Source organism: Aquarana catesbeiana, linkage group LG12 (genome assembly GCF_042186555.1).
Source record: "Aquarana catesbeiana isolate 2022-GZ linkage group LG12, ASM4218655v1, whole genome shotgun sequence".
In the NCBI taxonomy this organism is placed as follows: domain Eukaryota; kingdom Metazoa; phylum Chordata; class Amphibia; order Anura; family Ranidae; genus Aquarana; species Aquarana catesbeiana.
The window spans coordinates 94602933-94626207 of record NC_133335.1 but is presented as its reverse complement, the minus strand read 5'-3'; the positions used below and the strand labels follow the sequence as shown (position 1 = coordinate 94626207).

At 40.6% G+C, this 23275-nt stretch overlaps 1 protein-coding gene across 1 annotated transcript in view; it reads right to left on the bottom strand.

Annotated features, from left to right (window-relative positions):
* Positions 1–16778: 16778 nt before the first annotated feature.
* Positions 16779–23275, bottom strand: part of SOST (sclerostin) — a 58433-nt gene continuing 51936 nt past the window's right edge. The window contains exon 2 of the mRNA XM_073608221.1: positions 16779–21721. Coding sequence (XP_073464322.1) covers positions 21303–21721 — 419 coding nt within the window. The 3' untranslated portion in view covers positions 16779–21302. The remainder of the gene's footprint in view (positions 21722–23275) is intronic.

Sequence of the window (23275 nt, the reverse complement as noted above, 5' to 3'; positions counted from 1 at the left end):
CGCTCCGATCGGACATTGTCCATCGGAAAATCCGACCGTGTGTACGGGGTATAAGACTGGGATGCCATTAAAATTCATGTGCGTGTAAAGGCAGGCAAAAGTAAAGGCAACTGACTTACAGCTTTCCCAGGATTGTTAATGACCAAAAAAAAAAAATTTACATCAAGGAGAGGGCCATTTCAAGAGGACTACATGCTACAAATCCTTTAAATTACAGGTATGGACATTAAAGCCATACATGGCATGACAGAACAGCGCGATGTTCACAAGTAGCTTCTCTCTCTGGCAGTGCATTTTCGACTGTGGAATAGATTTTTTTGCTGTTTAAAAATAACTTACATAAAGCAGCACCCCAAAATGTTCTCTACTACGTTTAAGTAGTTTTATCAGCAACATTTGTCACTATCACACCCGCATCCTAAAACTGCTCACCATACCTGTGTAACTCCTAGATTTTGGGAAGGTTGAAAACTTCCCTGGAAATCTGTCTGTCTTCTGCCTCTTCCTAGCCAGCACCCTAACGCTCCTCTTTCTCCGCCTAATATTAATGGAATCGGCCAGCACTGGGTCCACATGGCTTGGTAGTCTGGGCTTTTTCCAATATTTTGGTCTGAACAGTAGCCTTTTGATCAGCTGCTTTTGCCTGCAAACATTAAAGCAAATGTTTTGCTATGGGCTTTGTTTTCTTTTAAACCATGAATGCTCCCAAAGCACATAAAAAATTACTTTTCAGATGGCTCAGGAACCTTACCAGTTCATAGTTATCTAAGAGAACTTTTATACATGTTTACAATTATTATACTGGTGAAAATTGCTAAAACTGCTGCTATTGGTAATATTTTTTTGTTTATTTAAAGAATCATTAAAAAAAAAAAGGCATTCGAAATAAAAGAGACGGGACAAAATGTTTTTGCCTGAATAGGGCTTAACTTCAGAGACATGTGACAGGAGTTTGCAGCTGAGACACAGCTTCAAAAAGTATTCCCAAAATTCCCCGTGAGTGGACAACACAGGTTTATACTGAATAGACCTCAAATTAGGAAACCCATGGCTGTTGTTTAGAATACATTTTATAGTTTTGCAGTTAAGATTCAGCCACTAAAGAATATTATTCCCAGTTAGAAGGCAACAGGCTTTAAGACCAAATAGGCCACCCGCAAAGACAGGAGGCAGGTATTTTATTGCAAGCAACAGAAGGAGAGGTGTCAGGAGGTGATCATGCTTGCAGCAACTGAATTAAAATCTGAGCAGCATTACAACTTTAAAAACTATTTTGCAGCATCTACAGTGGCGTGTTGAAGTCTCTTTTGAGTCAATGCTGTCTGGGGTCAGGTGAAAGTGCTTCTTTCTGACAAGTCCTTAAAGGCCTGCTTGGACATCACATTTGCAGCAGGACAGTATCTCCAGAGTATATTGGGAAAGCTCCGGCATTTCTAAGCTACAGGAAAATATCCATGCATATGTGAATCCAGTTGATTAATGTACAGATATACAGTATACAGGCAGTCCCCGAGTTACGAACACCCAAGTTACGAATGACTCCTACTTACGAACTGCCTCATATGCCGGCCACTTGTGCTCCACGCAGGTCCTGGACACATCCCATACTGCAGTACTACATGTACTTCATGGCCAGAAGAGCCCCAGATAACATAACAAGCGCCTGGAAGATCTCATATCCATGCACAGGCGGACATTACACTTACGAATGCAGTGTTCCAACTGGAAGTCACACTTACAAATGCAGTGTTGCGATTTACGAACAACTTCGACTTATGAACAAACCTACAGTTCCTATTGTGTTCGTAACTCTGAGACTTCCTGTATATAGTACTACCCTATAGCTCCCAACTGTCCCTGATTTCAAGGGACTGTCCCTGATTGGTCCCTCTGTCCCTCTTTCCTCCTCATTTGTCACTCATTTTGGTCTGATCTATATAGTTGTATAATAAATGCACTATTTATCTTTGAAAAAGTGTTTCTCAGTGCTAAACCTATCATCCAATTTCTAAATTGCTGCATTTGCAAATTTCAAAAGCCAATTTAAAGGAATAGTAGTGCTAAAAAAAAGTATCATTATTTCTCCTTTAAGGGGGCACGGCAAGGGGTGTGCCCTATGCCTACATACATTTTCTAGTCCCTCATTCCCATCTTAAAAAGTTGGGAGGTATGCTACCCTAAAGAACCACTGGACATTGCCTAGGTTCTTTTTCCCAGAAATTGCCCCACAGCCAGGCACACATTCACAGTCACTCTTTGGTTCAATAACAAGTCCAGGGGTGTTCTTTTTGGTGTTTTTATTTTTATTTTTGTGTAACTTGGATAGAGTTGGTGGAATTGAGTGGGATACTCGAAAAAAGAACTATGTACAAAAGACCTTGCAAAAGCAAACTGTGGACTTGGTACTTTGCTTTGTAGTAGAAGCAGTTAAAAGCACAAAAGCTTCTTTCTTTGAGCAATCAGAGCAGAGTCCCTTCACAAAGAAACTGAGCTGTACAGGACACCAGTCGATGTCCCCTTTACACAAACGCATGACTGACTCTCTAGCACCAGAGGGGTGGCAGCAGCCGAGAAAGTCTAAGATCTTTCACAGCCGTCTGTACTCACAAATGTCCTTGTAAAGTTGGTTGCCTCCTTCTAACATACATGTGATACCTTTTTCCTGTGATACCAGACAAGACAAGATCTTCAACAGCCTCCCAGTCAGCTCTCTGTAACTTCAGCATTCAGGCCTCTCAGCTAGCCAAGCTAAGGCCTCACGAACAGCAAGCTATCCAGGCTGGACTTCTCCTCTACAGGACAGGACCTCAAAGCTCTGGGTCTTATAGTATTTATACAGATTGCCAGCAGCCTTCAGGGCCATCCTCCCTGGGACTGGCCAGGGCTGTATAAATATTCATGCTGCTATTTGCATTGCTCCATACCTATGTTCCAGAGAGATCCACAGTTCTCCAGAAATCAGAGTAAGCAATCAAACCTGCAGCAGCGGAAACACTGAACAGACCTAACTAATCACATGCATCTGTACTGATTACAGTGAGCTAGAACTAAATTTGCCTAACCCAGAAATTGCAGCCACACTGATTACTCAGTGTAACTAACTGTGACAAACCAAATTTGCCTACCAACAAAAATACAGCTCCACTGAACACAGTGAGCCAAAACTATATCTACCTAATCTTAGTACCTAGGAGTGTGCTACATATATATATGTATCACATTGCTTCTGCCACTTGCCTTCTTCCCATACTGCATGCAAGTGCCAACTCTTCCCCAAGTGGGTGATGCACATGCATCGGGCCATCCACATGAAGTAAAAGAAAACATGATTCATCAGACCAAGCCACCTACTTCCATTTCTCGATAGTCCAGTTTTGATGCTTACATGCCCATTGTAGGTGCTTTTGACTGTGGACATGGGTCAGTATGGGCACCCTAACCGGTCTGCGGCCACCTAGCAACATACAGAACAAGCTGCGATGCCTATTTTTGCTGCTTTCAACACATCAACTTCAGGGACAACATATTCACTTCCTGCCTTCCTGACTTCCAGATGCCAATGTAAAGAGATAATTAATGTTATTCACTTAACCTGTTAGTGGTCATAACAATTTTTGGCTGATTGGTCTATGATGGTTCCAAACTGTAATTAACAGGCTGATCAACTAAATAGCTGACATAGCTGGTAGTTGATCAAGCTAGTAAGCATAAATATTGTCACTAGAAAATAAGCAGAAAGTACAGCTCTGATAAAGAAGGTATGCCCTCGAATTGCGTACCGTATATACTCGAGTATAGGTCGATTAGAATATAAGCTGAGGCCCCTAAATTACTACAAAAAACTGGGAAAAACGTATTGACCGAGTATAAGCCGAGGGTGAGAAATGCAGCAGCTACTGTAAGTGGAAAAGATGGTCAACAATGCCCATCTGCAGGTGCATGCCTCCCTGTGTCTATTGCATACCTTCCTGTGTCCTGTGCATACCTCACTGTGTCTATTGCATACCTCCCTGTGTCCTGTGCATGCCTTTCTGTGCAGATCTGCCTACCTCACGGTGTCCTGTGTATACCTCCCTGTGTCCATTGCAGACTACCTGTTCCGATCTGCATCCTCTCTGTGTCTTGTGCATGCCTCCTGTGCCAATCTGCATCTCTCCTGTGCCAATCTGCATCCCTCCTGTGCCGATCTGCATCCCTCCTGTGCCGCTCTGCATCTCTCCTGTGCCGCTCTGCATCCACCAATCAGCGTGTCATAAAAACATACGGCGGCCATTCCAGTGTTCAAAAGCCGCGCCTCCTCCTTGTCTGTGATAGGCAGAACACTCAATTTCCCAGCAGTCAGTGTTCAGCCTATCACGGACATCTGCTCATCCTCATACCACGGACGAGGATGAGAGGATGTCCGTGATAGGCTGAACACTGACTGCTAGGAAATTGAGTGTTCTGCCTATCACAGACAAGGAGGGGCGGTTTTTGAACACTGGAATGGCCGCTGTATGTTTTTATGAAATGCTGGCCGCCGTCTGTCTGCATGACACACTGATCAGGTAGGCAGACGGTGGTGACTTGAGTATAAGCCGAGGGGGTAATTTCAGCCTAAAACTGACTGTGATGGTTCAGAAGTCAGAGATTTTATTGAGTGTGTGTGTGTGTATATATATATATATTTATATATTCATTTTTGAGAAGATATTTGGAGCAATTTTGGACTCTAATAACTTTTACCTTGTAACTTTTTCACATTTCATCACTGACATTTTTACCTTGTTTTTTTAGCATAAATACTGTAATCCAATGCTAATAGTCTTTACATGAACATATGTTTCAAGGAAAAACCGTACACCAGGCGTCCTCCCTTTTCCTAGAAAGATCTGCCCTATATATATATTATGTATTGGACACAAGAACAGGTTCACAAATCAAGACCAATATGCTTGCTCCACTATAAAATTTCAAGTCTACATCAGGTATATTTCACATCTGGGGCTGATTTTACTTGGAGCAAACATATGTCCATCATAGATAATGTGAATCAATTGCGATGCTCGGTGAGATGGCATCCATGTGTGTTTTTTTTTGTCAAGCTATACATTGAATCAGTGCTTGTATATTTTATCTTGCAATCCATTGAGTTATATATACAATATCCTTTCAGCAAATGTCCAACTTGATTTACACTGTGTGGTTTATACTATATCTAATCAGCAACTGGCTGTTCCTAGTACAATGTTGACAAGAATGACAGAATAGTAATTCTGTTTGACATAGGCCATATACCTTTCCTAATCAAACCTTTGACATGCAGCAATCAAGCCAAAATTTAGGTTCATTAAATAAAAATATTTAAATAAAAATATTTATAGTTTTATAACCAACCATATAGCGATTGCGCTATGCGTAGTCCAATATTGAGTACAACTCAAATCCTATTTAAAAAAAACCTCCAGCATCCCCTGGTTTCCTAATATACTTCCAGACCTCCTCATAGTGGTGCCCGTATTTGCTTTGAACATTGCTGATTAATAGGGATAGTCCTGAAGTTTGAATTGAACGTAAGTTTGACTTGAACATCGGGTGCTCGTTTGTCCACAAACTAACCGAACATATGGGATGTTCGCAGCAAATTTGAGCGCCGTGAAAGCCCCATAATGCACTGCGAGATAGCAATGCATTGGCGGCTGCTGATTGGCCAAAGCATGCACCTGACTTGCATGCTTTGGCCAATCACAGCACAATCTGATGGGAGATCCATGATTGGCCAAAGGCAGGGTACATTTGACCAATCATGGCTCGGGGGGCTAAGTCCACGCCCCACACTATATAAGACTGCTTACATGGCAGCTATATGTAGTGTGATACCTGGAGTAGATTGAGCTAGATTAGGCAGATTATTAAGTGGCATGCAAGCAGTTTAGTATGTGTGTGTGTGTGTGTATATATATATACAGTATATATACTGTATTTATTGGCATATAACACTCACTTTTTGCACCATGAAAATCGGGTGCAAATAGCATGTGCGTGTTATACGCCAATTCTTCAATTTTAGCTGCCTCAGAGGGGGCAGGGAGGGGGGCGGGACGAGCACCGTCAGATTACATACAGTGAGAATCTCCTGTTTACTTGGCGGCCTCTATAATAGGAAGTCCCATCTCCTGGGCCACCATTGGATCACTATTCTGTCTATAAAAGGAGATTCTCACTGTATGTAATCTGTCGGCGCTTGTCCCACCCCCTCCCTGTCCACTCTAGGCTGCAGATGGGCATCAATCAGACTGCACTGATGGCAATGGTGAGGCTGCTGCACTGATGGCAATGGTGAGGCTGCTGCACTGATGGCAATGGTGAGGCTGCTGCATTGTAGGCAGTGGTGAGGCTGCTGCATTGCTGGCAATGGTGAGGCTGCTGCATTGATGGCAATGGTGAGGCTGCATTGATGTGGACTGATGAGGCTGCATTGATGGCACTTGTGAGGCTGCAGATGGCCATTGAAGAGGCTGCATTGATGGCAATGGTGAGGCTGCTGATGGGCACTGACCCTTATTTTGCTTCCAAGTTCCTTATTTAAAATGTAAGTTTTTTTCCTGAAACTTCCCTCTTAAAATGAATGTGCGTGTTATACGCCTGTGCGTGTTATACTCCGATAAATACGGTGTATATATATATATATATATATATATATATATATATATTATATACAGTGCCCCTAATTTTCCACTTCTTAATAAGTGATTAAACAGTACTGACTGGCATATTCAAGGCTTTCGATATCTTTTTATATCCTTTTCCATCTTTGTAAAGTTTCATTACCTTGTTACACAGGTCTTTTGACTGTTCTTTTCTACTGCCTCATGGCTCAGTGTCTAGCCTGCTTAGTGCATCCATGTGAGAGCTAACAAGCTCATTGACTAATTATACACAGACACTAATTGCGATTTAAAAAGCCACAAATGTGGGAAATGATCCTTTAATTGCCATTTTAACCTGTGTGTGCCACCTTCTGTGTCTGTACCAAGGCCAAACATTCCAGGGTATGTAAACATTTTATCAGGGCCATTTGGGTGATTTCTGATCCTTAAATAAAAGACAGTTTTTTGGCATGATCAGTCATATTTTCAATATTAAAATATCAAAATGTCACAATTTCTGCCACGGTATGCAAACTTTTGAGCATGGCTGCATATACTGTGCAGTGTGTGTGTGTGTGTGTATATATATATACATATGTATATATATATATCTATATATCTATATAGATATATATATATATCTATATATCTATATAGATATATAGATATATATATATATATCTAGATCTAGATATCTAGATCTAGATATCTAGATCTAGATCTAGATATATATATCTATAGATATATATCTATCTAGATATCTAGATCTAGATATAGATCTATATATAGATCTGTATATCTGTATATCTGTATATCTGTATATCTATATATCTGTATATATATGTATATCTGTATATCTGTATATATCTGTATATCTATATATATCTATATCTATATATATATATATATATATTCAGTGTAGACTATACATACAGTGCAGGCAGTGCAGAATATATATGCAGTGCAGGCAGTCTGGTATATACAGTATATATATGAATATATATACACAGTGCAGTCAGTGCAGAGTATATAATACAGTGCATTGAAGTGGTTAAGGGGAATCCTATGACAGAATTAAGAAAAAAACGGCATGGGGTCCCCCCAAAATCCATACCAGGACCTTTGGGTCTGGTATAGATTTTAAGGGGAACTCCACGTCAAAAAAAAACCCAGCGTAGGGTCCCCCCTAAAATCCACACCAGGCCCTTTGGGTCTGACATAGATTTTAAGGGGAACTCCGTGCCAATTTTTTTAAAAGCAGCAAGCAGCCTGGCAGGCCAGGAAAGGGGGGAATGAGCGAGCGCCCCCCCTCCTGAACCATGCCAGGCCGCTTGCCCTCAACATGGGGAGGGTGCTTTGGGGTCCCCAGATCCCGTCCCCCCCTATGTGAATGGGTAGGGGTACATTGTACCCCTACCCAGTCACCTAAAAAAGTGTCAAAAAGTAAAAAACACAACAGACAGCTTTTGACAATTCCTTTATTAAAAAAAAGGTGTCCCGCAATGTGCATCAATCTTCTTCAATCACGCCGCCCAATGGACCTGAAAAATAGAAAAAAAAGCTCTCCCTCGATCGATGAGAGGCTTCCCGGCGACTGCTCATGTACCTGAGTGACCCCGCCCGCTTCTGACATCATGTGATGCCAGACGAGGCGGAGTCATCTGGTTACGTCAGCGGGTGGCACCGACCTTGCCTATATAACAGCTGTCAAAGCCAAAAGACAGCAGATGCCGGTAGGCCTCTCATGGAGGCAGAGTTTTTTCCTTTATTTTTTTCTATTTTTCGGGTTCCTCATGCTGCATCATGGGACACTTTTTTTTTTCTTTTTTAATAAAGGAATTGTCAAAAACTGTCTATTGTGGTTTTTACTTTTTGACACATTTTTTGGTGAATGGGTTGGGGTACGATGTACTTGATACCCATTCACATAGGGGGGGCAGGATCTGGGGGCCCCCTTTTTAAAGGAGGCGTTTCCAGATTCCAATAAGCCCCCCACATGCAGACCCCGACAACCAATGGCCAGGGTTGTGGGGAAGAGGCTCTTGTCCCCATCAACATGGGGACAAGATGCTTTGGGGGAACACCAAAGCATCCTCCCCATGTTGAGGGTAAGCGGCCCGGTATGGTTCAGGAGGGCGGAGGCGCTTGCTCGTCCCCCTTTCCTGGTCTGCCAGGCTGCTTGCTCGGATAAGGGTCTGGTATGGATTTTGGATTTTGGGGGGACCCCACACCAATTAATTTTTTAATTTTGGCATGGAGTTCCCCTTAAAATCCATGCCAGACCCTAAGGGTCTGGTATAGATTTTGAGGGGGAACCCACGCCGATTTTTTTTCCATGATTTTTCATCTATATTGCTGGGAGCCGGCAATATATTACAGCCATGATCAAGTTTAACTACTTACAGACCGGCCGCTGCAGTTGTACGTCGGCTATTTGTAGCTGCCATAAGCCCGGTATCCTCTTCAAGAGTGGGTGGTCCGCTTTCAGATAAAAGTGGTCTCAGCGTAGGATTCGCTGCAAGATCACTTTTATCGGTGGCTGGAGAGGGCCACTCCCTCCCGCTGCTCTCCGGTCATCTCTGCCGCTTACTGGACCCGTCAGTAGAGGCGGAGATGATCGGGGCCTCTTCCCACAGAGGCTGGATGCCAAGTGAGGGAATGATGACCCCCGCTTGAGATCCACACCATTGGATGGCTGAAGCAACGTCAAATGTCACTTCTGCCCTATGGTCTTAAAGGGGAATTTTTTTTTTGTAAAAAAAAAATAAAAAATACTTTTTTTCTATTGCATTTTAGTGTAAATATGAGATCTGAGGTCTTTTTGACCCCAGATCTCACATTTAAGAGGTCCTGTCATGCTTTTTTTCTATTACAAGGAATAAAAGTGACCCACTTTTAAAAGGATAGTGTAAAAATAAAAAATAAGAAGTAAAAAAAATAAGAACATTTTTATTTTTTTAAAGCGCCCAAGTTTGCGCGCAGAAGCATATGTAAGTCGCGCCCACATATGAAAACATGTGAGTATCGCCGTGATCGTTACACCTCCCCTTTAACTGAAAATGAGTAACCTGTAGACATTTTTAATTGTCGCCTATGGAGATTTTTATGGGTAAAAGTTTGTCGCCATTCCACAAGCGGTCTCAATTTTGGAGCATGACTTGTTGGGTATCACTTTACTCGGCGTAACATTATATTTCACAATAAAAAAAAATTGGGCTAACTTTACTGTTGTCTAATTTTTTAAAGCGGAGGTTTGCTGAAAAAAAAATATTAAAAGCCAGCAGCTACAAATACTGCAGCTGCTGACTTTTAATATATGGACACTTACTTGTCCAGGGAGCCTGCGGTGTCGGCAGCCGAAGCCGATCCGCCCTTCGGCTCTCGGCTGCTGCCACCGCCATCCTTGGTAAGGGAATAAGGAAGTGAAGCCGTGCTGCTTCACTTCCTGGTTCCCTACTGCGCATGCGTGTCCTCTCAGGTCCCTGCTGTATTCTGTGTCTCACAGAATACAGCGGGGGAGGACGAGGTAGGCGGCGGAAGTGGCGTAGGTCACCGCAATCACCGCGGTGATCTATGCCAGGAAGTGGGAGCAAATACCTGTATTAGACAGGTATCTGCTCCCTCCTCCCCCCTGAAAGGTGCCAAATGTGACACCAGAGGGGGGAGGAATCCAAAAAGTGGAAGTTCCATTTTTAGGTGGAACTCCACTTTAATTTCAAATTAATTTAAAAAAGTGTATTTTTTCCAAATAAATTGCGCTTGTGAGATCGCTGAGCAAATACAGTGTGACATAATCAAGTATTGCAACGACCGCCATTTTATTCTCTAGGGCAGGGATATGCAATTAGCGGACCTCCAGCTGTTGCAAAAGTCCCATCATGCCTCTGCCTCTGGGTGTCATGCTTGTGGCTGTCAAAGTCTTGCTATGCCTCGTGGGACTTGTAGTTCTGCAACAGCTGGAGGCCCGCAAATTGCACATCCCTGCTCTAGGGTGTATGAAAAAAATATATATAATGTTTGGGGGTTCTAAGTAATTTTCTAGCAAAAAAAAAAAATGATGGGTAAACACCGAGTCTGAAAAATAGGCCCGGTCCTTAAGTAGTTAAATGACATTTTTTTCTTTACTTTTCGTTTCACTTTAAGCATTATTAAAATCACTTTTTTTACATTGATACATGTTCCCTGGGGCAGGACCCGGGTCCCCATCACTTTTTATGGCAATAACTTGCATATAAGCCTTTAAAATGAGCACTTTTGATTTTTCATGTTCGTGTCCCATAGACTTTAATAGGTTTCGCATGTTCGCTAGAACTTTTTGCCTGTTCGCATGTTCTGGTGCGAACCGAACTGGGGGGTGTTCGGCTCATCCCTACTGACTAAATGACCCCGCCTTTATCAAGCATTGTACAGGTGCAGCTCATAAAATTAGAATCTCATCAAAAAGTTAATTTATTTCAGTAATTCAATTTAAAAAGTCAAACTCAAATATTTTTATAACTAATCATCAAAATTAAAAGAAAGACATGCTTGAAATACATTATTTATCGGTGTATAACACGCACCTTTCCCCCCTTAAAATAGGGGGAAAATCGTGTGTGCATGTTATACGCTTATATATGCTGACACCAATGGGAAGGAGGAGACGAGCACTGCCGAAATAGAGCCGGATCTCCTGTGTACTCGGCTCGGCTCGCAGTCACGCTCAGTCCCGCCCCCTGGATGGCTCCTAGCATGGATGTCCTGGCATTGGACCGGCGTTATGTCCATCATAGGATCCGAGCCACGGGGCGGGACTGGGCGTGACGCCGAGCCGAATACACAGGAGATCCGGCTCTATTTCGGTAGCGCTCGTCCCCACCTATCCCTCGATGGCATCATATATAACGGCAAGGCTGCAGATGGACACTGAGCAATGCTGCAGGTGGGCACAGATTAGACTGCAGGTGGGCACTGATTAGGCTGCAGATGGGCATTGATTAGACTGCAGATGGGCACTGATTAGACTGCAGCTGGGCACTGATTAGACTGCAGGTGAGCATTAATTAGGCTGCAGATGGGCATTGATTAGATTGCAGGTGGGCACTGATTAGACTTCAGGTGGGCACTGATTAGGCTGCAGATGGGCACTGATTAGGCCGCAGATGGGCACTGATCAGGCTGCAGATGGGCACGGATCAGGCTGCAGATGAGCACAGATCAGGCTGCAGATGGGCACAGATCAGGCTGTAGATGGGCACAGATCAGGCTGCACTGAAGCTGCAGATGGGCACTAATCAGGCTGCATTGATGCTCACTGACCATTATTTTGCTTCAAAGTAGTTTATTTAAAAAAAAGTTTTTTCCCTGAAACTTCCCTCTTAAATTGGGGTGCTTATATGCCTGTGCGCGTTATACGCTGATAAATACGGTATATCACTCTGTGTGTAAAGCATATATATAAAATATATGAGTTTCACTTTTTGAATTGTATTACTGAAATAAATTAACTTTTTAAAGAGATTAAAATTTTATGAGATGCACCTGAATACTACTTTACTTAACCTCCCTGGCGGTATGATTATTTCAGATTTTTGATGCTGAAAGCAATTATTTTGCATGGAAATTTGGCGTTTTATATTATAGGCCTGTAATTCTTAGGAATAACTCACTTAAATCTGTCCAAACAAGAGTCTAGTAGACATCCCAGGTATGATACAGTTTGAAAAACGAAATAATAAATTATAATATAATAAATAACTATAAATAATTATAATAAATAATAATATAATAGTAATCAAAATTATTCAATAATGTAATCAAATCAAAAACACTGAAATTTGCTCAGTTGCAGAATTGTCGCTGTCATTACTTTCAGTGTTTGATGACGGATTTCCCCACAAATCACTATCGTTCAATACTGCAAGTGATTCTAATTTTTATCGCTGTTTTCTAACTGGTCTAAAACCACTTTTGATGTAAAGGGACGGTTTTGGTTGTTATGGACAATCTCCAGTTTCCAGGCAGAAAGAACAGTATTTATGATATAAAACTGCATGCAGGGCACTGGACAGACCACTAGGGACAAAAGGGATGTCAAATAAATTGATACAATAATGTAATCTGTAAGATTACAGTGTACTGTATGTATTGTGTGTTTTACTTTTTGAATTTGTCGCCGTTCTCCATCCCCGTGCGTCGCAACGCTTCGGTCATCCGCCATAGTTGTTTTCCGTGGTCTTCCGGGTCTTTTGGTGTTGCTGAGCTCACCGGTGCGTTCTTTCTTTTTAAGGATGTTCCAAACAGTTGATTTGGCCATGAAAAAGGGGGAATGATTAATGCGCTACCCAAAAGAGATAACAGCAGCTGCTACAAAGCCATGTGACAAAAGGAAAACAAATTTTAAAACAAATTGTAGCGCTAAAAACACACGAAAAAATAATAATGATAATAAATATAAAGTTCAAAGTGCATATAAACGTAATGTCCCAGGAAAAGCAAGTGTGTGATCCAAAAGAACAAAAATCCACAGTGCAAATAAATGATCTGTATATCAATCTTGTCTGCTTCACAACCTTCAGCTTGTATATCATCGATTAAAGCGAATAGATGGAATACGCTTACCAGAGAGGTTGGATTCTGTTGAAGGTCATTGGACCGAAACGCGTAGGGCGGTTTTTTATAGACCTTATACACTGCTCTTTATTTTATCTTTGTGATCACATTTTTATGTACCGTGGTTTTTTTGAATAAAAACACCCAGAAGTTACACTATGTGGGAGCATTCCTTCTTTTCTCCACATATCCTGGGAAACTGAGAAACCACTTTTGGAATCCATTTCCGGCTCTGCTTCGGTGGGAGAGAGGGGACGTCCCGGCCTGGTAAAGGCTCTACCCTTGCCTCCAACATCTCACCACTTCGCCCTGGGTGGCAATAATCTTCATTGATTCTATGCTTACGGCAGTAGAATCCAACCTCTCTGGTAAGCGTATTCCATCTATTCGCTTTAATCGATGATATACAAGCTGAAGGTTGTGAAGCAGACAAGATTGATATACAGATCATTTATTTGCACTGTGCATTTTTGTTCTTTTGGATCACACACTTGCTTTTCCTGGGACATTACGTTTATATGCACTTTGAACTTTATATTTATTATCATTATTATTTTTTCGTGTGTTTTTAGCGCTACAATTTGTTTTAAAAGTTGATTTGGCCACACCTAATGTTTTTGCTATCTCTCAGTTGGGTTTGTTTTGTTTTTTCAGCCTAATGATGACTTGCTTCACTGATCGTGACAGCTCTTTGGATCTCATATTGAGAGTTGACAGCAACAGATTCCAAATGCAAATAGCACACTTGAAATGAACTCTGGACCTTTTATCTGCTCCATGCAAATGGGATAATGAGGGAATAACACACACCTGGCCATGGAACAGCTGAGCAGCCAATTGTCCCATTGCTTTTGGTCCCTTAAAAAGTGGGAGGCACATATACAAACTGTTATAATTCCTACACCGTTCACCTGATTTGGATGTAAATACCCTCAAATTAAAGCTGAAAGTCTGCAGTTAAAGCACATCTTGTTCGTTTCATTTCAAATCCATTGTGGTGGTGTATAGAGCCAAAAAAGATTAGAATTGTGTTGATGTCTCAATATTTATGGACCTGACTGTATGTCTATGACATCGGTTTGACCTCCATATGACTTGCTTCAAGCGAGTTTCTTCCATTGGGCATCATACCAAGTGAAATATTCCTGAAGGCTATTCCTAAAGGCAAATCCACTTTGCACTACAAGTGCACTGTAAGTGCAATTGGAAGTGCAGTCGCTGTAGATCTGAGGGGGACAAAAAAAAAACAGCATTTTTGCTTGCACTTGATTGGATGATAAAATTAGCAGAGCTTCCCCTCATCTCAGATCTTCCCCTCAGATCTACAGCGACTGCACTTCCAAGTGCACTTGCAGTGTAAAGTGGATTTGTCTTTAGTAAATAAACCCCAGTATCTCACAAAAGTATGTACAAAAGTATGTACACTCCTGAATTGAACTGAACTGAAATGACACTTTGCTACAATGTAAAGTAGTGAGTGTATAGCTTGTATAACAGTGTAAATTTGCTGTCCCCTCAAAATAACTCTACACACAGCCATTAATGTCTAAACCGCTGGCAACAAAAGTGAGTACACCCCTAAGTGAAAATGTCCAAATTGGGCCCAATTAGCCATTTCCCCTCCTCGGTGTCATGTGACTTATTAGCGTTCAAGTTCTCAGGTGTGAATGGGAAGCAGGTGTGTAAAATTTGGTGTTATCACTCTCACTCTCTCATACTGGTCACTGGAAGTTCAACATGGCACCTCATGGCAAAGAACTCTCTGAGGATCTAAAAAAAGAATTGTTGCTCTACATAAAGATGGCCTAGGCTATAAGAAGATTGCCAAGACCCTGAAACTGAGCTGCAGCACGGTGGTCAAGACCATAGAGTGGTTTAACAGGACAGGTTCCACTCAGAACAGGCCTCGCCATGGTCGACCAAAGAAGTTGATTGCACGTGCTCAGGGTCATATCCAGAGGTTGTCTTTGGGAAATAGACGTATGAGTGCTACCAGCATTGCTGCAGAGGTTGAAGAAGTGGGGGGTCAGTCTGTCAGTGCTCAGACCATATGCCGCACATTGCATCAAATTGGTCTACGTGGCTGTCGTCCCAGAAGGAAGCCTCTTCTAAAAGATGATGCACAAGAAAGCCCACAAACAGTTTGCTGAAGGCAAGCAGACTAAGGACATGGATTACTGGAACCATGTCCTGTGGTCTGACGAGACCAAAATAATCTTATTTTGTTCAGATGGTGTCAAGTGTGTGTGGCGGTGAGACGTACAAAGACAAGTGTTGCCTACAGTTAAGCATGGTGGTGGGAGTTTCATGGTCTGGGGTTGCATGAGTGCTGCCAGCACTGGGGAGCTACAGTTCATTGAGGGAACCATGAATGCCAACATGTACTGTGACATACTGAAGCATAGCATGGTCCCCTCCCTTCAGAGACTGGGCCGCAGAGCAGAATTACAACATGATAATGACCCCAAACACACCTTCAAGATGACCACTGCCTTGTTAAAGAAGCTGAGGGTAAAGGTGATGGCCTGGTCAAGCATGTCTCCAGACCTAAACTCTATTGAGGATCTGTGGGGCATCCTCAAAGTGAAGATGAAGGAGCGCAAGGTCTCTAACATCCACCAGCTCAGTGATGTCGTCATGGAGGAGTGGAAGAGGACTCCAGTGGCAACCTGTGAAGCTCTGGTGAACTCCATGCCCATAAGGGTTAAGGCAGTGCTGGAAAATAATGTTGGCCACACAAAATATTGACACTTTGGGACCAATTTGGACATTTTCACTTAGGGGTGTACTCACTTTTGTTGCCAGCGGTTTAGACATTATTGGCTGTGTGTTGAGATATTTTGAGGGGACAGCAAATTCACACTGTTATACAAGCTGTACACTCACTACTTTACATTGTAGTAAAGTGTCATTTCTTCAGTGTTGTCACATGAAAAGATATAATAAAATATTTACAAAAATTTGAGGGGTGTACTCACTTTTGTGAGATACTGTGTGTGTGTATGTGTGTGTATATATATATATATATATATATATATATATATATATATATAGATATAGATATAGATATATCTATATCTATATCTATATCTATATCTATATCTATATCTATATCTATATCTATATCTATATCTATAGATAGATAGATAGATAGATTAGGAAAACCCCCATGCCCCCTGATTCACATCTAGTGCTCAACCCTCAAAATGTAACATTCAACAACATGTGTGACAAGTAAACTAAAAAATCCTCTGTGTGTGTGTATATATAAATATATGTGTATATCTGTGAATAAAAAAACAACTGCATATAATACTTATGGTTGCTGCATGCACATAATTGTATTCCTACAATGTATCTGAATGGTGAATCACAATAAGTGCAATGTTTATATGAATAGATGATAGCACTGCTCTTGTTTTGAGTTACTATTCCTGTTTGTAGCTGTTTTGAGTTCTTGAGTTGTGAATACGGTAGAAATGTCACCATATTGACTGTACTACTAAAGTTGAAGTTTTCTTCCCATACAATAAGCAAATCAAAATTTGTACGCAGATATTAATATTTAATCAATATTTTATTAACAATAGGTTAAGAAATCTGCAAGAAAATTAGAATACATTTTAAGGAAATTATGCATTATGCCCTTTACAGCAACACATGTGGACTTAAATAAATAACAGAAAAATAAATAGATAATCTCTTAAATCTGCATTGGGCCTCACACATTGTACAATGATGGGCTATATAATATTACTTATTAATTCATTACATAATAAACTTTAAACATATCTCTATATCCAAACTTATATTTTAAGGAAAGTAAAAATGACCACATTTGTTTTACTGTTACTATAACATGGCCTTTACCTTTTAGAATATAAAAAGGTAACAGTAGATCATTTTGGCTTATTAAAAAAATAAAGAATTTAAACAGTGCATTGAATAAGGATAATGCAGCGACTACAGCAACCTCAAATTCTGCCTTCCCAATTTGAATAATTCTACACAAACATATGATTGCTGGATTTACCTGATTCTTTTGAAATGAAATCCTTGACATATTTAACTCTCATAACATAAGGTATTCTTTTAATTGGCAATAACACATATGGGTTGATTTACTAAAATTGGAGATTGCAAAATATGGTAGCCCAGCGGTTTCTAACTTCAGCTTCTTCAATTAAAAACGATACTAAAGTCTTGTTTTTTTGTTGTTGTTAAAAATAACAAACATGTTATACTTACCTGCCCTGTACAGTGGTTTTGCACAGAGCAGCCCAGATCTTCCTCTTCTCGGGTCCCTCTTCGGCAGTCTTGGCCCCTCCCTCCTGTTGAGTGCCCCCACAGCAAACAGCTTGCTATGGGGGCACCCAAGCCAAGCCACTGCTCCCTGTGTCCATTCAGACATGGAACCAGGGCCCGGCTCCACCCCCTCTCTATCCGCATTGGCTCACTGACTTTGAATGACAGCACTGGGAGCCAATGGCGCTTTGTTGCTGTCTCAGCCAATGAGGTGGGAGAGTCCCAGACAGCCGAATCTCTCTTGCAACATCACTGGATCGAGATGGGGCTCAGTTAAGTATTGGGGGGCTGAGGGGGGCTGCTACACGCAGAAGGTGTTTTATCTTAATGCATAGAATGCATTAAAATAAAAAACCTTCTGAGTTTACAATCACTTTAAGCTTTAACTAAAATAGCCTGGAAGCTGATAGGTGTCTATGCAGAACTGCACCATATTTTGCACTCTCCAGTTTTATTAAATCTACCCCATAGTTCCTTCAATGTGGGTTTAATATTTCAAATATCTATGAACATAGGAAAACATTGCAGTATTATCAGTATTCTATTCCAATGCATTGTTTGTTCCAGTTAGACAATGAATGATACCTATGCAGTTATTTATGTGATAAAATGATGTCACAATATAAATATCTGAGATAAGGTTATATGTACTGATTACATAGAAATCTATTTTATATAATAAGGAGCTCATTCACACTACTGCATTGCTGTATTACATTGTTATATTCACTTGTGAAATGCATTTCTATTCATACTGAAATGCACCCTAGTGTACTTTGTTTATGGATGGGCATTGCAGCACATTGCATGGAAACACACTGATGTGTATTGTGCTGTGCTGCCAAAAATGGTACATGCACCATTTTTGTTGGATTTGGTGCATTAGGAATCCCAATCAAATGAATGGGCGGAACAAATACAATGCACAAAGCTCATAGTGAACCTGGAGTCACACTTTTCTGGTGCGTTACATTGATGTTTTTACAAGTGTTAACATGCATTGTTTTAATGCAGTCTATTGAAATGACTGGGCTGGCAGCACATCAAGGTGTCCAAAAAAACCTACACCACAACACGCCACAACACATGTTACCATGTACTGTGGTTACTGCAATGCACCACAGCCAAAGAAGTGATAGCCCAGGATCATGGGCCCTAAATCCTATTTACACTAAGGTTACAACTGTATTATATTTACAATACAGAAATTCAAATCTGTATATTTACATGACCTAGATCGGTATTATTTACTGGACATTTAAGCATTTTGCTTGAGATGCTCTGTAATATATTGTTTTAGCTGTCTCATATTTTGTAGCTTCTGCTTATGATTACTGCAAATAATTGAAAAAATTTAGGCAAACCTATCAGATTGTATCACCTTGCATTAAGGCTGTCCATAGACGGAGCAAATTTCTTTCCTGCAACCATGGGTTGCAATTCCCCCATCAACACAGACAGTACTGACAGGGGAATCAATCCCACAGAGCCATTGTCTTCTCCCTGCAGGGGGGAGGGGGTGGGCTCAAGGGAATCCTATCCCGCCAGGAGAACACAGTGATTATTGTTAACAACTATACAGCCATTAGCGATAATTGCATGTAAAATCCGGCAGGCTGGTTGTGCCCAAGTTGATTGATCGATCAACTTGGGTACATTCACCCTGCCCATACATGGTACATTCAGCCTGCCCATACATGGTTTATTCAGCCTCCCTATACATGGTACATTCAGCCTCCCTATACATGGTGCATTCAGCCTCCCTATACATGGTACATTCAGCCTCCCTATACATGGTACATTCAGCCTCCCTATACATGGTACGCTCAGCCTGCCCATACATGGTACATTCAGCCTGCCCATGCATGGTTGGAATCTCGGCTGGTTCCTGCTTAACCCTGAGATTTGAACCATCTATGGCCGGCTTTCTGCCTCCAGTGCACAGTGTCCAGGTGCATTTCAGTGGGGTGCTGAGGTTCTGCATTAATTTGAGGGACACAGTGGAGTGATCCTATGAGCAGACTTTTCAAAAAGTTGCCATTTGCATACAGTAGGTGTTAAAGTTTAAAAATGTCCAGGCCAACCTGTAACAATGTATTCTGAAGTCTCTGGTGCCAATCATCATTTGCAGGACCTAATCTTCATTTATAGGTTTTCTGACGTTCAAAGAAATATTGTGTGACCTTACCTAATTAAAATAAATTTTCTGGAAAACAGTAATATAACTCTGACAAGCAACATGTTATGAAAACATGCCTTTCTTCAAAGAAATACTGCATAGGCAATGTGTAATATGAAGACTATATAGCACTTTCCATTTAAATACTTGGTCACATAATATAAATATAATAAAATATATTCTCTTACAGTAACACATTTTTAACCTCAGGCCTGGCATTCACAATATGGTAGAGCATACAGGCCGCTGTAATGGTACGTACACAGCATCTTGTTTTATAATTTGCCTTGAGTTTTTAAATGACTCTATAGTAAGAGGGTCTTTTAAAATTAACCAGGTTTATAAATGTCCCTGGATAATAGTTAAAACAATGCAAGTTTATATTTTATTTTTATTAATCTATATTATCATTTTGCTTATTTTTTGACAATTTTTGTATTTCTTTTTGTTGCTCGCACTTTTTACCTGTCTATATATGGAACTCATCAACTCCATTCATGTTAGGAATAACATGAACATACTGTATAAAAGAATTGTAACACAATTATTGCACATCCTTTGCTGCTTTTGTAGTATAGATATTGAGATAAACCGAAGCGCCTAAATTATAAAATCCAAAAATCAATCCTCCTATTAAACCTAAAATGTAAAAACTACAAAATGTTGTGTGCAACAATAATATATACAGTATATACATTTTTAAAAATATTTTATTTAGAGGATGCAACAGGGCCACCCATGGAGAGATTTTCAGATTGTTCATCAGGACACGTTGCAGTTTGCATAGTGTATAGTCAGCTTTACTTAAATCAATGGATCGAGCATTAGAAATTTTAATTTATCAAGCAAAATCATTTTTAAATATATTATGTCTTTCTTAGCGTAACAAGGTATACCATAAGTATATCTGAATATATAAATAATATATGGATATTACATTTGGGAGGTGGAGGGGTTTTATTTATAATCCATACTTTTCAATATATATATTTATTTATTTACATATTTATTTTCAAACTTCCGTCAACATTTTTCTCTTTATATTTAATAAAGCCTTGAGGTTGTAGATCTTTACTATTTCTTCATCTACTTTTTTGTTCATTTAACTAGAAATCTACATCCTAGAAATGATTTGTTGATCAGGGACGTTATCCCTTATGTATTTGCATGAACAGGGTTACACGTGCAGGGAAGCAACAGGGAAAATACAATTTACCATTGCTGACAACATGTGTAAATCAAGCCCACAAATTGCAAAGTTCTCTTAATATAGGCACCTCAATCTATGCCTGACAATCATGTATCAAAACTGCATAGACATTAACTTATGACGAAAAATACATGATGACCTCACTATTCAGTACAGAATAAAATATTACTGACTAAAGGATATATTCAATATATTCTATCCCCTACTTCAGTTCAGCCATCCTTCAATAATCGCTCCTTGGATTCCTACTCAGTTTAGTCTAGATAATCCCTAAACTATAATCTATAGGAATGTATCCAGATTCAATCGGTGTGCTGTATGAATCAACACTATTTGTATATTTCTTAAAACATACATATACATAAACCTCTGATTTATTATTGGTTGATCAGTAGGCATTTTCTAGCTCATGGTGATTTGATTTATGTCTAACCCTGGCAAGATGAGGCTTCTTGTTCTTGGAAGTCCTCACCGTTTCCTTGCCAATAGTTTTCAGCTCTGACTGGTTGTGGAAGCGAGTGTAGCGTTTGCAGCGACATGATGTGACCACTCTGATCTTGTATGTTCGTACTTCGTTGTCAGGGCATAGGAGCTGAATACGTTGTGTGTGGCTGTGGGCTGGCACACAGCGGAAATCTGATGAGCTCTGGCGCCACCACTTTCCTCGACCTATGGAGTTTGGTAGGAGATGAGAAGGTAAGCATTGACCAGAACAAACCAGCTCTTTGGTTGGCTTCACACTGCGACATGGGCCGTCCGTTATATACTGCGTGGAATGCAGCTCTCTACAGCTGAACTCGGAAAGGTCTGAAGAATAAAGAAAAAATAGACTTTATGAACATACTGAACACTTGACATAACAATAAAAGTTCACACGTACAATACATAGTAAGTATCAGATGTGCATGAAAATAAAATACCCTTCCTTCAACCACCAGAGTGGAACAAACCATTTTGAACAGTTGTAGAGGCTCCTTTCCTGTACTAAAAATGGTTAGTTTGATTTCACTGCACACTGTGAGCTTCTCACTGTGGGGTTGATTTATTAAAACTGGTGCACCCCAAATCTGGTGCAGCTGTGCATAGTAGCCAATCAGCTTCTAACTTCAGCTTGTTCAATTAGGCTTTGGCAATAAAACCTGGAAGCTAATTGGTTTCTATGCAGAAGTGCACTAGATTTTTCACTTTCCAGCTTTAGTAAACAAACCCCTCAGTGCATTAGAATCTACAGCAAGTCACATAGGACACACCTTATTTGCTGGCTGGAGGAACATCATTGTCCACAACAGGGTGCTATGATATTACGAGAAGCTATGCACAACACCCTGCCAGATACTTCCACCAACAATGATCTGCTTGCATTGCATAGCGACGCACAGAAACCCAGTGATGACATAAAGTAAAAAATAAAAGTATGTAATAAAAACAGAAAGGTTTTTTTTTAAAATACATTGGCATGTTGAGAGAGAGGAACCAGGGAGTGCAAAAAGACTTCAGCTTTAATTGTACTTATTGTAATTAAGGATGAGCTCCGGCGTGGGCTGTGCAAACACGTTGGAGCTCATCCTTAATTGTGATGCATTCAATGAGCTGTTAAGTCTTTGAACCTCAAAGACTCCCTCAGTCTCCCAGAGAGGTGAACTGTCCAACTGTAATCTGTAATAAATGCTGTAATAATACATGTAATAAATGCTGTAATGCTGTAAATAACTGTAATAAATGCTGTAATCTCTTGAGATCTCATGCAACCATCTTGATGTGTGGCCCTATATTATTATAGGCTGAATCACATCATTTGGGCACACCTTGAGTGGGTGGTAAGTCAGGGACAGAAACCCCACTGGTGAAGTAAAGTGCATAGTGCAGGGAGAGGTTCCAGACAAGTAGGGTAAGATCAGGTAAAATGCATTCCTAAAGAAAACATCCCGCTATCCACACTAGTAATATGGGGCTCTTTCCAGCAGCATTATAGTGCTGTCCCGGTCCACCGCAAACTGCCACCTCTCCAGTGGAAGCCCTTCTTTGGTAATACAGACCCAAGCCTGGGAACTCCAACTGATATATTTCTTTATATCAGTGCCTAAATGATCTGTCATGATACATTACTGCTAACCTATATATAATATAATTACAACATCAAGGTCTGTGTGTGTGTAGTCTCTCCCTGATTGGGTACCCTGGGCCCTGTCTACAAGCTGCTCTGGCCTGTAAGCAGCATTGTGAAAAGCTACCACTGATGGTGCAGAGCAGATAGCCTAAGCCAAGCTTATTCACTATACATGCTATTAAAAGTAGAATTAAAGTGATACTAAAGGTTTGTTTTAAAAAAATAATAATAATAACAAACGTGGTATACTTACC